The 15,548-nt window shown below is 31.6% G+C and overlaps 1 protein-coding gene across 1 annotated transcript in view; it reads right to left on the reverse strand.

Moving 5' to 3' along the window:
* Positions 1 to 317: 317 nt before the first annotated feature.
* The window catches only part of LOC144369081 (uncharacterized), a 71,502-nt gene continuing 56,271 nt past the window's right edge, over positions 318 to 15,548 (reverse strand). The window contains exons 3-5 of the mRNA XM_078028137.1: positions 11,110 to 11,236; positions 5,221 to 5,299; positions 318 to 3,084 (exon numbers count right to left, since the gene is read on the reverse strand). Of these exons, the coding sequence (XP_077884263.1) occupies positions 1,560 to 3,084; positions 5,221 to 5,299; positions 11,110 to 11,236 (1,731 nt within the window). The 3' untranslated portion in view covers positions 318 to 1,559. The remainder of the gene's footprint in view (positions 3,085 to 5,220; positions 5,300 to 11,109; positions 11,237 to 15,548) is intronic.

Here is a 15,548-nt window from a genome sequence, read left to right on the forward strand (position 1 = left end):
AATGATATCTGAAGGGTGACAAAAATATCTTTTTCATGCTCTTTATGCCCATAAAATCCTGAGTAAAATTTAACCTCAGAGCAAAAGACATTGACATGCATGCTTGTCATCCAAGCAGCACAGGAGGCTGAGAAAATAGAACCACAAGTTCAAACCCAGCCTGAGTACTAAAAGTGAGGCCTTAATCAACTCAGTGAAATTGTGCCTATAAATAAATACAAACCAGGGCTGGGATGTGGCTTAGTGTTTGAGTGTCCCTGAATTAAATCTTCAGTATACCCCCAAAATGAAATAAATAAGACATTGACAAAGGAACATGCTGTCCATCTGAGTTTATGGGAAAAACATTGATGTGATCATAGACTTCAGGCATAAGATGGTTTTATTAATATGTCAGTTTGACACAAAAGAGGCCTTTAAGTAAAGAGATAGCTTTGGAAAAAAATATGATTTGAATTTAATCAATTCAAACAGAGAAACTGATGAAAGGACAAGTGAACCTGGTGAGCTCCACAGAAAGAAAGAGGGCCAAGGATACAACCATGCTGCCTGCCCACTTCCATGGGCTCCTGTGTAATGGCCAGTTGGGCAAGGGTTGGGGTTTCATGGAGTGAGCACTGCAGAGCTATCTCTGGACAATTGTAATTTTTCTTTCCAGTATGACATTTCTGGTGACCAATAAGGTGTGATCTTGCAACAAATGACTTTTACAGTCTATAGATTTGTGAGAATTGTCTCAAGTATGAATGACCTATTTCTTGTTAACTCTGGAAGCACACTTAAATCTTTGCCACATTCTTAACATTGACATGGTCTTATCAAGTATGAATATTTGGTGAACAATAATACTTTTCCTAGTAAAATACCTTTGCCACATTCTTTGCATTTGTATGGTTTCTCCCCAATATGAATCCTCTGGTGTTGAGAAATGTGTGATCTTTGATAAAGAGCTTTGCCATATTCTTTACAATAGTACGGCTTTTCCCCAGTATTAATTCTCTGGTGTCAAATAATGTATGATTTTTGGTTAAAAACTTTGCCACACTCTTTTCATTTGTATGGCTTTTCTCCTATATGAAGTCTCTGGTGTTGACTAAGGAGTGACTTTCAATGAGAAGCTTTGCAACATTATTGATATTTGTATGGTGTCTTCCCAGTATGAATTCTCTAGTGTTTATTAAGGTATAATCTTTTATTAAAAGCTTTGCCACATTCTTTACATTTGTATGGTTTTTTCCAGTATGAATTTTCTGGCGTCCAGTAAGATGTGATTTTTGAATAAAAGCTTTGCCACATTATTTACATTTGTATGGCGTTTCTACAGTATAAACTCTCTGGTGTAGAGTAAGGCTTAGTCTATAATTTAAAGCTTTGCCATATTCTTTACATTTGTATGGCATTTCTCCAGTATGGATTCTCTGGTGTTGAGTAAGGCTTAGTCTATAATTAAAAGCTTTCCCACATTCTGTACATTTGTATGGCTTTTCTCCAGTATGAATTCTCTGGTGTTGAGTAAAGCACGATTTTCAATTAAAAGCCTTGCCACACTCTTTACATTTTTATGGCATTTCTCCAGTATGGATTCTCAGGTGTTCACTAAGGTGATATTTTGAAGTAAAAGCCTTGCCACATTCTTTACATTTGTATGGCTTTTCTCCAGTATGAATTCTCTGGTGTTGAGTAAGGCTTACTCTATATTTAAAAGCTTTGCCACATTCTGTACATTTGTATGGCTTTTCTCCAGTATGAATTCTCTGGTGTTGAGTAAGGCCTGATTTTAGATTAAAATCTTTGCCACATTCTGTACATTTGTATGGCTTTTCTCCAGTATGAATTCTCTGGTGTTGAGTAAAGCACGATTTTCGATTAAAAGCCTTGCCACACTCTTTACATTTGTATGGCATTTCTCCAGTATGGATTCTCTGGTGTTCACTAAGGTGATATTTTGAATTAAAAGCCTTGCCACATTCTTTACATTTGTATGGCTTTTCTCCAGTATGAATTCTCTGGTGTTGAGTAAGGCTTACTCTATATTTAAAAGCTTTGCCACATTCTGTACATTTGTATGGCTTTTCTCCAGTATGAATTCTCTGGTGTCGAGTAAGGCTTAGTCTATAATTAAAAGCTTTGCCACATTCTTTACATTTGTATGGCTTTTCTCCAGTATGAATTCTCTGGTGTTGAGTAAGGTGTGGTTTTCGATTAAAAGCTTTGCCACATTCTGTACATTTGTATGGCTTTTCTCCAGTATGGATTCTCTGGTGTTGAGTAAGGCTTAGTCTATAATTAAAAGCCTTGCCACATTCTGTACATTTGTATGTTTTTTCTCCAGTATGGATTCTCTGATGTTCACTAAGGTGATATTTTGAATTAAAATCCTTGCCACATTCTGTACATTTGTATGGCTTTTCTCCAGTATGAATTCTCTGGTGTTTAGTAAGGTGTGGTTTTCGATTAAAAGCTTTGCCACATTCTGTACATTTGTATGGCTTTTCTCCAGTATGAATTCTCTGGTGTTGAGTAAGTTGTGATTTTCGATTAAAAGCTTTGGCACATTCTGTACATTTGTATGGCTTTTCTCCAGTATAAATTTTCTGGTGTTCAGTAAGGTGTGATTTTTGATTAAAAGCTTTGACACTTTCTTTACATTTCCAGATTTTCTCTCCAGTATGATTACTGTAGTGTTTAAAGAGATTTGAGCAACACTTAAAGACATTTTCACATTTCTTCAATTCGTAGGGTATATCTTCATTGTAAAGCCTTTGGTTTTTAGTAATGGATGGAATTTGAGTGAAATATTTTTCACATTCTTTACTTATGGAAGATTTATCACTGCTCTGATAAACAATTGAGGGATTTTTAAATGCTTTTACATATTTTTTAAACTTGTAGGGCTTTCCACCAAAATTAATTCTCTGGAGTTCAGGAATTCTTGTAGTTGTATTAAAAATGCTTTCACATACCTTATATCTGTAATTTTTCATTTGATTATAAAAGCTTGGATAAATAAATTTGGGGCATGGATTAAAAACTTTTTCACTTTTATCATTGTAAAGCTCTTTTAACTGATCACATGGGTGTTTTCTAGGATTTAAAAAAGAGTGAAATTTTAATGACTTTCACAGAATTTACATTGTTTTACACAAAATCTAATATACCACTAATTACTTGGGGTAGAGATTGTCTACAGGTCCTGAACAGAAATATTTGTGGATATTTACAAAATGGTGCATTTCAAATTATTCCACTTATTAACTAAAGAATAAAATTGATTACATAGAAAAGTTTGTATCGTTTAAAGGAAGGGTATAATTACAAAATGCTGTGCAAATATATTTAAAAGCACACATGAGTCCTCAAATATGACTGCCATATGTGTTGTTGTCTCTTTCCAGCTTAGCCAATGCCCCATATCCTTACAGTTCCAACTTGCCTCAAACACACTATTGTTTAGTTTTAATTTGCGGGGAATCCTGCAGGCACTGGAATATAAACATGGCGCTTATGTGCCAGAGCATTTTCATTAACCCAAAGACCAAACTGCATCGGAGCTGGGCTGCTCAATTTTCCAGCAAAAATATATATCACTGAGGATGTTGTTAAATTTCTTTCTATGTAACTAGCTCACTGAAATCAGTTAGAAAATACTTTGGATTTGTTGAAAACATATTCCTTGAGATGCACAGATGAGATTTAGTTCACTGGGGACATGTACAGGATCCAGGAAGTCTCTGGTTCTTATACTTGGAAAGTTTTTCTCATTGCATCCACAACCACTGAATGCATAGATATTTTGTGTATTCACTTGGAGTCTGGTCAAAATCCCTGGTGATATGAAAGATGAAGCAGTGCATGTCAGATGGATCTACTGAAAGATATCTATGAACTTTGCATGAAATTTTTTTAAAAAAAGCATGGAATCTATTAAAGAGTGGTATCTGGGAACTCACAGTTGAAATCGAGCTAGTTTGAGACTATCCAATACATGTTATATACTACCTAGTTTTGTCTAAATTCAGCATGGCACTGGAGATGGTATCATCCATTAGAGCCACATAGCCACAGCATCACAGAGGTGGGTGAGACTTGCCAGAATGCAAATCTACATGTCTAAAGAAAGAATTTTACTGTTGAAATTTTATTCCTACCTTTGATGTACACTCCCTTAAATAAAGAGTGGAAAAATTATCTAGTCATCTTTTTTTAGATCCTATGTGGTCTAGAGAATCTATAAGGTGCTTTACCTTCTTTATCATAAGTTATGGTCCTGTGTCATACTCCTTTATTATTTATTTCAGATATTCATTTTTTTTTCAGGTGGCTCATCACTTTCCAAGAAGGAAGTGACTCAGGTGGAATGCTTGAAGTCCCATGACATGGAGTGATTATGATAACTTGTGAGTCATAAATAGATAGTTAACTACACAAAGACTGCTTCAAGTTGAATTAAAATTATAAATTTAAAAAGCAATGCCTACCATACTTACACCTTAAACATATTTAATTAATCAATAGTTCTTTTCAACAGAAAGTCCTAGTGAGGCTTATTACATCATTTTCATTTCTCCTTAATCTGAATATTTTTCTTGTCTCTAAGCAAAAATACTTAAATGATGAGACAATTTGTCTATATTGTATAGAAAATCACCTCGTTATAACTTCATAAAACAGATTAGAATATTGCAATTTTGTATTAGTGATCTGTAGACTTTTATCTAATGTGCAATCACATAGACATTATTAAAAGTTAAAGCATAACTGATTAATAAGTATTTTATTACTGTTTAGATTTTTTTCACTAAAATGCCCATTTCTATTCTAGTTTTATTTCTGAAGCTTCCAAAACTGGTTGAGTCTTTATTTTCCTGAAGGTATTTTAAAAACTCATCTTTATAATGGCCTGTAAACATTGAATGTATTTGTAGGTTGATACATGTTTTTGCATTTGAAAATACTGTGCATTGTAGTGGTTTTATACAAAATATTTTAAAATTACAATAATATACTTAAAAATTTGAACCAAACAAAAAGTGGCTGCCACAAGTTGAGGAGTCAGTCTTCTGAGATGTTGGTAATAATGTAACTTGATTAATTTGTAATTTTGTGTATAAATAATTTTCATTATTTTTTTCTCTTTACTAAAAATTTTCTGAACTTTCCTCTCTTTTAATTTATATTTCTTGTTCAAAATTAAGTATATAACTCTCTTGGTATCCATACCTGCTCTTTATCAAGTTTTGCACAAAATATTTTATTTCTTCTTCTTCTGAAAATTCTTGGTTTGGATTAGAAGTCATACCTGAAATAAATTAAAATAGCAAGTTATTCCACTTATAACACTATTGGGAATAGACTCTGGAAATATATTAAAACTTATCAAGGTGGGGGAGGGGAATAGCCCCAGAACAGGATAATTTAAAGCAATTATTACTCAAGAAATATATAGAATTTACTATAATATGCTGACAAAAGCTGAGAGAACTTTGAAAATCATCTTTAAAGAATTTGTAGCACCACAGATGAGGACAACATTCAAACTGACTGATATCACAATCACAGCCCTTTACTTCAACATATTTGAACTCCACCTGTGACTCAAATGTTGCAGAAAATAAATCTCTTATTTAGTTTTTTTTTTCTTTTTATCTTTTTGGGAAATATTTTTTAGGATTAAACACGGTGATATTCTATCACTAAACTACATCCATAGACCTTTCAATGTTTATACTTTTTTTGATACAGTTTATTACAACAATGCTGAAATTTATTTCAACCTGGCATTCCACTGCCGTAGATTCCCAATTATATGGAATTACATTTATATATCATTGCACATGACCTGTTTTTGTTTACATTGTAACTTCCAAATATTTTCCAAAATGACTATGATAATTTAGTTTAACATATTTTAAATAGAAAAATCTCAATGAAAATAATAGCTCACACAATAAAGGGTATAATCTACTCAAGCAAACCAAAAGTTGAGAGTTTGAAAATTGATGTTGTTAATTATCTAAGCAATGCCCAATAACCTCTTCAAAGATATTTATTAAACTAAATAAAAATGTAAAAAATTGAAAAGAAATTTAGAAAAATAGGAACAGAAAAAGTACAGGTAGTGTTGGACACAATCGTGCATAACTTTAACCCCACCATCTCGAGAGGCTGAGACAGGAGGATCAGGAGTTCAAAGACTCAGCAATGATGAGGCACTAAGCACCTCAGTGAGAACCTGTCTCTAAGTGAAATACACAATACTGATGGTGTTGTAACTCAATGGTTGAGTGCCTCTGAGTTGAATTATAAATAAATAAATAAATAAATAAATAAATAAATAAATAAATAAATAAATAAATAAAAATTTATAAGCAACTTTTAAAACTCTTCAAAAAATAATTGATATCAAAAGATATAAAAAGAAATTTTATTTACAAAGATATTCTTTTATGATTAACAGTTGATTTCTTTGCAGAAGATGTCCAGAAAGGAATTGGGATATACAAGTATGTATGTTGAAAGAAAAAGAAAATATGAACCTACAATACTTTATCTACCAATACCATTTTTTTTTAAATTTAAGAAAAATACATCTTTAAAGATATGAAAATATTCAAAAACAGCTTTACTTCTTCACCAACTGTAAGAGAAATAATCAGCGGAATAAAAATATTCTGCGCAACAGAAATCATATAAAATTTGAAAGCACTTGTGGAAAAGAAAAATATATACAAATACATATTTTATTATACTTTCGTTGTTGTATGCAAAACATTTCATTCTACAATAGAATGTGGAAAACTAAAGCATAAAAATTATGATAAATATTTGCTAATTAGTATAAATTAGAAAAGCAGGTGTGACATCAATAAAAACTCATGGCAACACATGTAAAAAAATTGATTGTTTTAGAAAATCAATAAATTCAGATTAAAATGTAGTGCAAACTAAGTACTTTATTTTTTTCTTTAATTTTCCTTTAGTTATACATGACAGTAGAATGTATCTTCATATATTATACATTCACAAATTAAAACAATCTATTCTTTTGGTGATAAATTATGTGGAGTTACACTGGTTGTATATTCATTTAAGAATATAAGAATGTAATTTCCAATTTATTCTGTTTTTAGGCACTTAAATAATTACAAAGTAATGACAAAATAAACATCAAGGATAAAAAAATAGAAAAAAGTAAATTAACAGCATAAAAACGTATAAGCTATGCATTAAGGCATATTTTAATAGTAGAAAAAAATATAAGAAATCAACAAAACTTGAAAACTATAGAAGTTTTTCCTCATCACTAATTTCAATATCAATAAACAATTTGGAAAAAAAAACTAATCAAAACACAATATGACCAACAAGATTAAACTTAAAAATATGTTAACTATGTCAGATTTAAATCTACAAAAATTCTTTTTAGATATAAGGTCACAAGAAGATTAAAAACAAAAGGATAAAACAAATATTACTTTCAAAATTGTTGATAATATTTATATAAATAAGAGAAAAAGTAGAATATTATATAAAAATAAATATGCCAAATCCTTAGAATACAATCATATGGAATATATATATATATATATATATATAACTCAAATAATGATTTTCATCTACAGAAAGAAAAGACAAAATTCAACATCATAGAAATCAAAAACGTAATAATAGGAGACATCAATCCCCAATTAATGCAAAGAATAAAAAATAGAATTGCATTATTACCCGAGGAATAAAAAAAAAAACCTTCAAATAACATTAAAAACCATTTTGGTTTACAGAGGCAATATTCTCTGTAGTCTCTGGAATATCATTCCAAAGAAATCAGGTTAAACGCACAAAACAAATGTTAACAGATATTACAATATTGAAGTTGCATTCTAACATAACATAATAAGACAGGAATCAAAAGCAAAAGTGATATTTAAAATTTATGAATATGAGTTTAAAACAAAATTCAGCAATTAAGCAAGGCCCTAAGCAACTTATCTAGACATTGAAACAAAATTATATATAAAACAGCTGCCAGCCAGGCATGATAACACACACTTTTAATTCAAGAAGCTTGGGAGTCTGAGACAGCAGGATTGTGAGCTCAAATCCAGCCTCGTCAAAACAAGGTGGTAAGCAACTGAAGGAGACCATGTTTCTAAATAAAATACAAAATGGGGCTTGGGATGTAGCTCAGTGGGCAAGTGCCCCTAAGGTCAATCCCCAGTACCCTTCCCAAAAAAGGGGTGTAGATGTGGCTCAGAGGGTAAACACCTCTGATACAGAAAAAAAGCCTAAAGCACCCAAAGTAATCTATGAAGTCCATGTAATACAAATCAAAAAATCAATATTATTTTTGCATGTACAAAATAAGTTATTTGAACAATTCTATGGAATATTCTGTATACATACATAACTACACATATTAAAATAAAAAAATGCTTCCCTATATAAATACAATAAAAGTTACCATATTCAATAGAGCATTTTAACTTGAGGTTAAATGAGGAAGACATGAGTAATAAAACTAATATCACATCAATTAGCCCTCAACTTGATGGTCAAATCAAAATATATTTACAGATCTACTCTCATTAAAACAACATTCAATAGAGACCAATGTGGCAAACCAATCAAATTACATTTCACATGACTACATGTAGGCGATTTGGAATGAAATATGAAAACTTTAAAAATTTTACAAAGATAAAAAATTGTATAATATTTATAATGATCAACTTTTAAGATAGTATATTAAGTGAAATAGTAATACCAATTAAAAAAATACCAGGTAACTCTATGTATGAGAGAGATCTACTGTAGCCAAATATAGAAACCAAAAAGAATGGCATCAGGGATGAAAAGGTGAGACAAAGGATCACTTGTTTGGAGGAAAAATAAACATACTTTTTATGTGACACACACATTCTAGAAAAAAAAATCTTACAAAACAATTTATATGAATACTGCTGAGCAGTAAATTCAAAATATGTAAGACACTAAGTTCAGAAAAGTTATACAGTGTACAGTTTTTATCAAAATTAAAAAATTGACAAATACATAAAAGATAAACAGAATTGGAAACATCTTTATGGTACCTTTAAAATACTAAAGTCTTACTCCTAGACAAAAGAACAGATTCATATATAGAGAGATAATGAATATGCCATTAATTCTAGCAACTTGGAAGAAAGGCTGAGGCATGGAAATAGAATTTCAGCTTCAGCCACTTAACAAGAGTCTATTATAAACTAAAAGTCAAAAGGGCATGATGATGTAGCTCAGTATTATAAGAGTTCAATCCACTGTGTGTGTGTGTGTGTGTGTGTATAAATATATAAACTAAAATACATTATATGATTAAGCACAAGAACTGAGTATAAACAATGTACTATATAAAATCATATAAAAAGGGTTAATATTTATACATGTAAAAAAATCATAGAAAACTTGATTGAAAATTGGAACGCAGTTCACGTGCAGTTTAACTTCAACTAATGTTTTCCTAAAGTGACAAATCATCATAATTTCTGTTCAATTATAACATATAGATATAGAAATAAAAACAATATCACGGATGTGAGAAAACCTAATGAACAACAATGAAGTTCTCTATAGAGTGAAACTCAAAAAAAAAAAAAAAAAAAAAAAACCAAAACAATTAGAAAAATGAAACCCACAAAATTCTGGATAATTGTATTACAAAAGAAATATTTCTTTTTAATTTTTTTGTAGTGATAGGTTGACAGAATGCATTTATTATATCTGTTTATTTTTATGTAGTCCTAAGGATCAAACACAGTACCACACACATGTGAGGAAAGCCCACTGCCACTAAACTACAGCCCCAGTCCTGAAAATTCTTCTTTAAACCACATTGATCAGCTATACTTACATAACCATTAGGAGCAGGTATTATGAAATACTGCTATTTATTACATGGCAGAAAAATAATAATAAAATACATGTGCAATGTCAAGCTGCTATGTCAATTCCCTGCGTGAAAATGCTCTTCACCAGAGTGTTATCAGCCTCAAATATGATCTCTGGCACACAGCTCCTGGGAATAAAAGAACTCTCTATATAAATAAGCACAATGTTTCACTGAGCCTAAAACTGTCTACATAACAGTGGGTTTATACAATGGACTTTCTTGAGAGCTACACAAAACTCCTAACATTGCACATTACAACTTAGTATATAACTGAGGAATAAGGTGCATAATGTTGCTAAGTTGGTAACCTGCCTAGTAATAAAATGAACAATATGTAGTAGTGATGCCAATGAACTAAATTAACCTATTGATATGAGGCAGTTTGGCCTTCTTGCCATTATCCCACCTTTCCTGCCTCTTGACTCTGTCTTTTTTTTTTTTTAACAATGCTTTGTGTATTTGAATGTAGGGAGATCACTGGAGAACAAAAAGGAGCTTAAATAATTCATATGCATGATAAACACAGAGCATGCAATGCTCTTTAATTATTGCAACAGAAATAAACCTAGGCTTGAAAAAATTAATTTTTGTGTCAGATTTTAGATTATCAATTAACATTTTTAAAAGTGAATTCCTCTTTCACATTTGAACCTCTTATCTGTACTCTTTGCTTCATTGATTTCTACCCACTTTGATATATGTCTGCTGTCAACTTTCTCTTAAAATTTCAAGGTTATTTCTTTGGGGGAAAGAAAGGTGACCAAGGATAACTTACAGAGAGCAAGATGTTTTTGATGGAAAATGGAGTATGTCACATTTTGTTATTTTCTTGATAACTACAGAAGGCTTTTTAATATTTTCCTCCATAGAAAAAAATAAAGAGAAAACACCCTTAAGATTCTACACAATTATTTTCCAAATCATTTTTTCAGACAAAAACACTAAAATACTTTGAAACCATTTTTATTCTCTACATTGTGAGCACTAATTAGAAATGATGTTAAAGATAAAGAAAAATATTTAACACTTTCTTTTCTACAAAAACAAATGCCCAATCTTTGTCCTAAAAAACAAGAAACTAAAACGTTTTCATGCAAAATAGAAGCTGGCATAAGATACACTATACAGTTAAAAAATTAAATATTGGTTTTGAATTAGAAGTTCTGAATAAAATTTAGGCTCACCAATAAAGAGTAGGTGTCTACAGATCTCTAACATCACATCTCCATATAAAGTCTGCTGAGAAGGGTCCAGGCATTTCCATTCCTCTTCTGAAAAATCAATGACCACATCCCTTAATGTCAATGGTTCCTGAAGTAAAAATGAATAAATACACATCACATAAACCATATGATTCATGACAAAATATTTAACTTCACAAAAATTTTAATGAGTTAAAAGAGATGGTTTTCACATATGGTAGTGATGTCAACCGTTCAATAAGATACTTCTTTTATGGTGCTGGGGATTGAACCCAGGGCCTTGTGCATGAAAGGGAAGCACTCTACCAACTGTGCTATAACCCCAGTGCCAATAATTTGTTATAAGCAGTAAAATTGGTGGATAAATTTGGTATAATGAAACCCAGGGAGCAGCGCATGAGAAGCAAAACACTGAAGCAAAAAAGTGGAGGAAATCCAACATAATTCCAAAAGATAAATAATAGTTGCAGCTAGTTATTGAATATTCAAAAGAAGCACAACAAACAAAGCAATGATACTTGAGACATACATAGAAAAAATATAAGTAATAACTATACTTATACAACAGTGGTCACCTTAGCGTGTTGAAGACATAAGAGATCATTAAAGACACACCAAAACTTTCAACAGTCCACATATTTATTTGAATGGTTTTCTCCAAAGTTGTCTATCTTCTCATTATTTAAACATACCATAAATCTATACTATATTTAAAAAAAATATTTTTACTTCTGCAGACCACAATATCACAACTCACTTCTAAAACAATAAAATTTTTAACTATCAAACTATTACAAAACACTTAGGTACTTGGGTCAACTTGAACTACATGGAAGAAAGTTATATAACAAAAAATAATAATTAAAAAAAACACATTAAGTAAATAGACTGTTAATCTCTCAGTTCATAAGGAAACTGACACATCAGGTTTAACATTCCCAGATTTGTAAAACCACTCTCACTGTGAAACTGTATCCTCACCTGGCTCATTTCAAAGTAGAAAGTGAGAGAATACTAAGCAGTTAAGAACAAAAATTCTGAAAGGTGCTGGCACCCTAAATGCCTCCCTGACTACATAGAAATACATCTTTTTCCAGAGTCTCACTTATCACTAGTGAACCAACACATACATGAAGTTAGTTTAACATTCTGTGTGATGTCTTTCTTCTGAAACATCATTATTTTTTTTTAATTAGAGATTTAACCCAGGAGCTCTCTACCCCTGAAATGCATTTCAAGAAGATTTTATTTTTTTTTTAATTGTGATAAATGGGCTTACAAAGTTGCTTAGGGTCTCTATTACTGAGATTGGACTCAAATTTACTTTCTTCCTATCTCATTTTTCCACATCACTGTGATTACAGGTGTGTGCCACGACTCCTGACTCTGCAACCACTTTTAATACCAAATGTGTGAACAACAACCAATATTTCAACAATTAATAGTCTCATAATTCAATTCTGATAACATCTAGTACATATCCCACAAGGCTGGTGTTATGCCTATAAAATTTTCCTAAATGAAGTGCCAGTTTCAAGTCCCAGAATAGAATAATATTTATATTTATGATTCATTTCCTATAAATTAGGGGTGTCTACATCTACACAAACAAGTGACTTATTCTGATAAAAAAGAACACACTTATGTATACCCGCTTCTTATAAATTATATAAATAGGGAAGTTGACAATTGAAACCTTGCATAGAATATAAAAAATGACAGAGGAAAATGAGACACCTTATAGTCCATTTTAAGAAATAACTGGTTGAAAATATTACCTCCAATTTTTCTGTTCTACTACAGAAGAACTCCCTTCCCAATTTGATTTAGAAGATCCTCACTATTTAAAATATGATGGTTTAGAAACTCAATCAGAATATTAAAATTGTTGTCCATAAAAAAAATTAATTGAACACTTTTATATTCAGGGGTAACAACAAAATATTTGTTTAAAAAAAAAGTGAAACTTAAGTCTCTCCTTTACGTGAAACCCTTAGAATATTAAGCCATCTCATGTCAGCCCCAAACAAATACACACAATTTTCTTAAAACTCCTAAGTATTTGTTGGCTTCAGGGTAAAGGAATCTTCATCTGGAATTTTGATTTATTTTTTGGTAAGGGGGCATTCTACAACTAAGATATAATCTACGCATTTTATTTTTTTATTTATTTTTTTATTTTTTGAGACAGTATCTCACTAAGTTGCTACACTAAGCTTCAGGTTTGATCTTTCTTTCTCAACCTCCAGGTTGTTGTGATTACTGGCATGGCCTAATGTGCCCAGAATTTTATGAATTTTCTAACCTCCTTTGGTCCATTTTACTTTCACCTTACTTATTTGCTAATTTTTCTATTAAAAAAAAAAACCTTGACAGCCTAAGATTTTGGATGCATCCATATCTTATGTTTGATGAATTTGAAGTACTGCAATGTAGATTTAGAAAAAGAAAAGCTGCTTATTGCCTATCTCTGAATTTTTCTAACCTGACATTCTAGAAATAGCTCCACAGCAAGAAAAATTATAGCCATAGATCCAAATAAGATCTTACTTAACCTTCAATGATGTTCTTTTACAGGCTCAAAAAATTACCTTAGTTTGAATACAATTTGATTTGAAATTTAACTCTATCTTTTCTCTTTGGAAACTTTTTTTTAAACCTTTCAAATATTAGTGACAAATTACATTTTATATGTAATAAAAATATTAGAATAAGTGAGAGATGCTCAATCCATATAAAATTTACTTAAATATTTAGTTACCATCCCAAACATGAAGCACTACATTATGTCTTCCAATTAGCATATAGTGAGTTTTTCCTTGAAGGCATCTGCACAAACACAGTAGGATTTTTTTTTCTAAATACTTGCTACAGTTTATTCTCCTTTCGAATTTTGGCACATTATAAAAAATCTTCCCTAGGTGAGTAAGAAAATGGAAGTCAAAAATCATATTTGCCTTTCTTTTCAGTTACAAAATCAATGTATCTGAGCAGCAATGTATTTCTGTGGAGCTGAACCTAACATTTGGGGAAAATAATATTAATATTCCAATATTTGATGTTTACATGAATCCTATAAAAGATATCTCTATAATCTCTAGAGTATCTAGAGTATTCATCTAGTTAAACAAGGTGCCCCATTCCCTGACCACAAGGTAGTCTGTATGAAAAGAGGATTACACCCAGGTTGGTATTCTCTAGGTAATTCAACATGGGAGCTGTGGGCACCTTGGGTTAGCTTCATGTAATTTTTACACCATGGACACTCAAAGACATGGCAGACACTTAAGAGACATCATACTCTAAAGTTTCTTAAGGGGACCCCAAACTTGCTATTTATGCTTATGAAAGACAAATAAACAAAAGGTTCAAAGATGTTTTTAATTTTAATACTAAAGATTAAACTCAGCAGTGTCTACACACTGAGCAACTTCCCCCTTCCCTTTTTATTTTTTATTCTCAATATATTGATCCTCTTGCTTCAGCCTCCTAAAATGCTGAGACTATGAACATGCATCTTCACACACAGAATTAGGTACAAATACTTTTTAAAATGTTTCATGTTATAACTCCATGTTCCTCTCATGTAAAAGTACAACCATACACATGCACATACACACTCATTCACTTTTAAAAATTCCATCTAAAACCAAGGAAAAGATGAATTAAAACTATGTGCTATTTGAAATGTTCCAGGAACCATACTTCATAATATAGTGAATTAGCTGAGAAAAGATGACATTTAGGAAAATCATGCTTACCACACATTTGGAAAATGCACTTTAAAAAGTGGGTGCCACCTGGTAAGGAAAGAGAAACTGAAAATTCCTTGGACCACAGCTCCTCCCTAATATGAATTATTTACATGAGTCAAAATTCTCATGTCCTGATGCTGTCTATAACATCCACTCTGAAGGGGTGTAGGCAAGAAAACACAGAGTTACTTTCAGGCCAGGAAGAGGTCACCAATGTAGAACAGGACAAAAAAGTAGAATCCTCACAGCCAACCCCATTCTTAGGGCCAGAGATGGCAGTATATTGAGCTTTATCAAATTTATAGTAGAGTTAAAAGATTAAAAAGGTGACATCAGGAAAGCCTAGGTTCTCACAATTCGTTCGGACTACTTTTACTCAACCCCTTTCTTCTGCAGACTTATCATTTTTAAAAATACTCCAGGGCCTGTGATGGTGGCTCTGGTAGACTGCTTTCATAGCATGCATGTGGCAATGGGTTCGATCCTCGGCCCCACATAAAAACAAACTAATGTATCCACTTACAACTAAAGATACATAAATAAATAAATATTTTTTTAAAAAATACCCTGAGAGTCAGAGGGAAAATGCTTGTGACAGACACACCCAGGCATCACAAAACCTGCAGATGGATCAAGAGATCTGCCTGAGACACAGATGAATTTTCT

This window comes from Ictidomys tridecemlineatus, chromosome 12 (assembly GCF_052094955.1).
Source record: "Ictidomys tridecemlineatus isolate mIctTri1 chromosome 12, mIctTri1.hap1, whole genome shotgun sequence".
NCBI lineage: Eukaryota > Metazoa > Chordata > Mammalia > Rodentia > Sciuridae > Ictidomys > Ictidomys tridecemlineatus.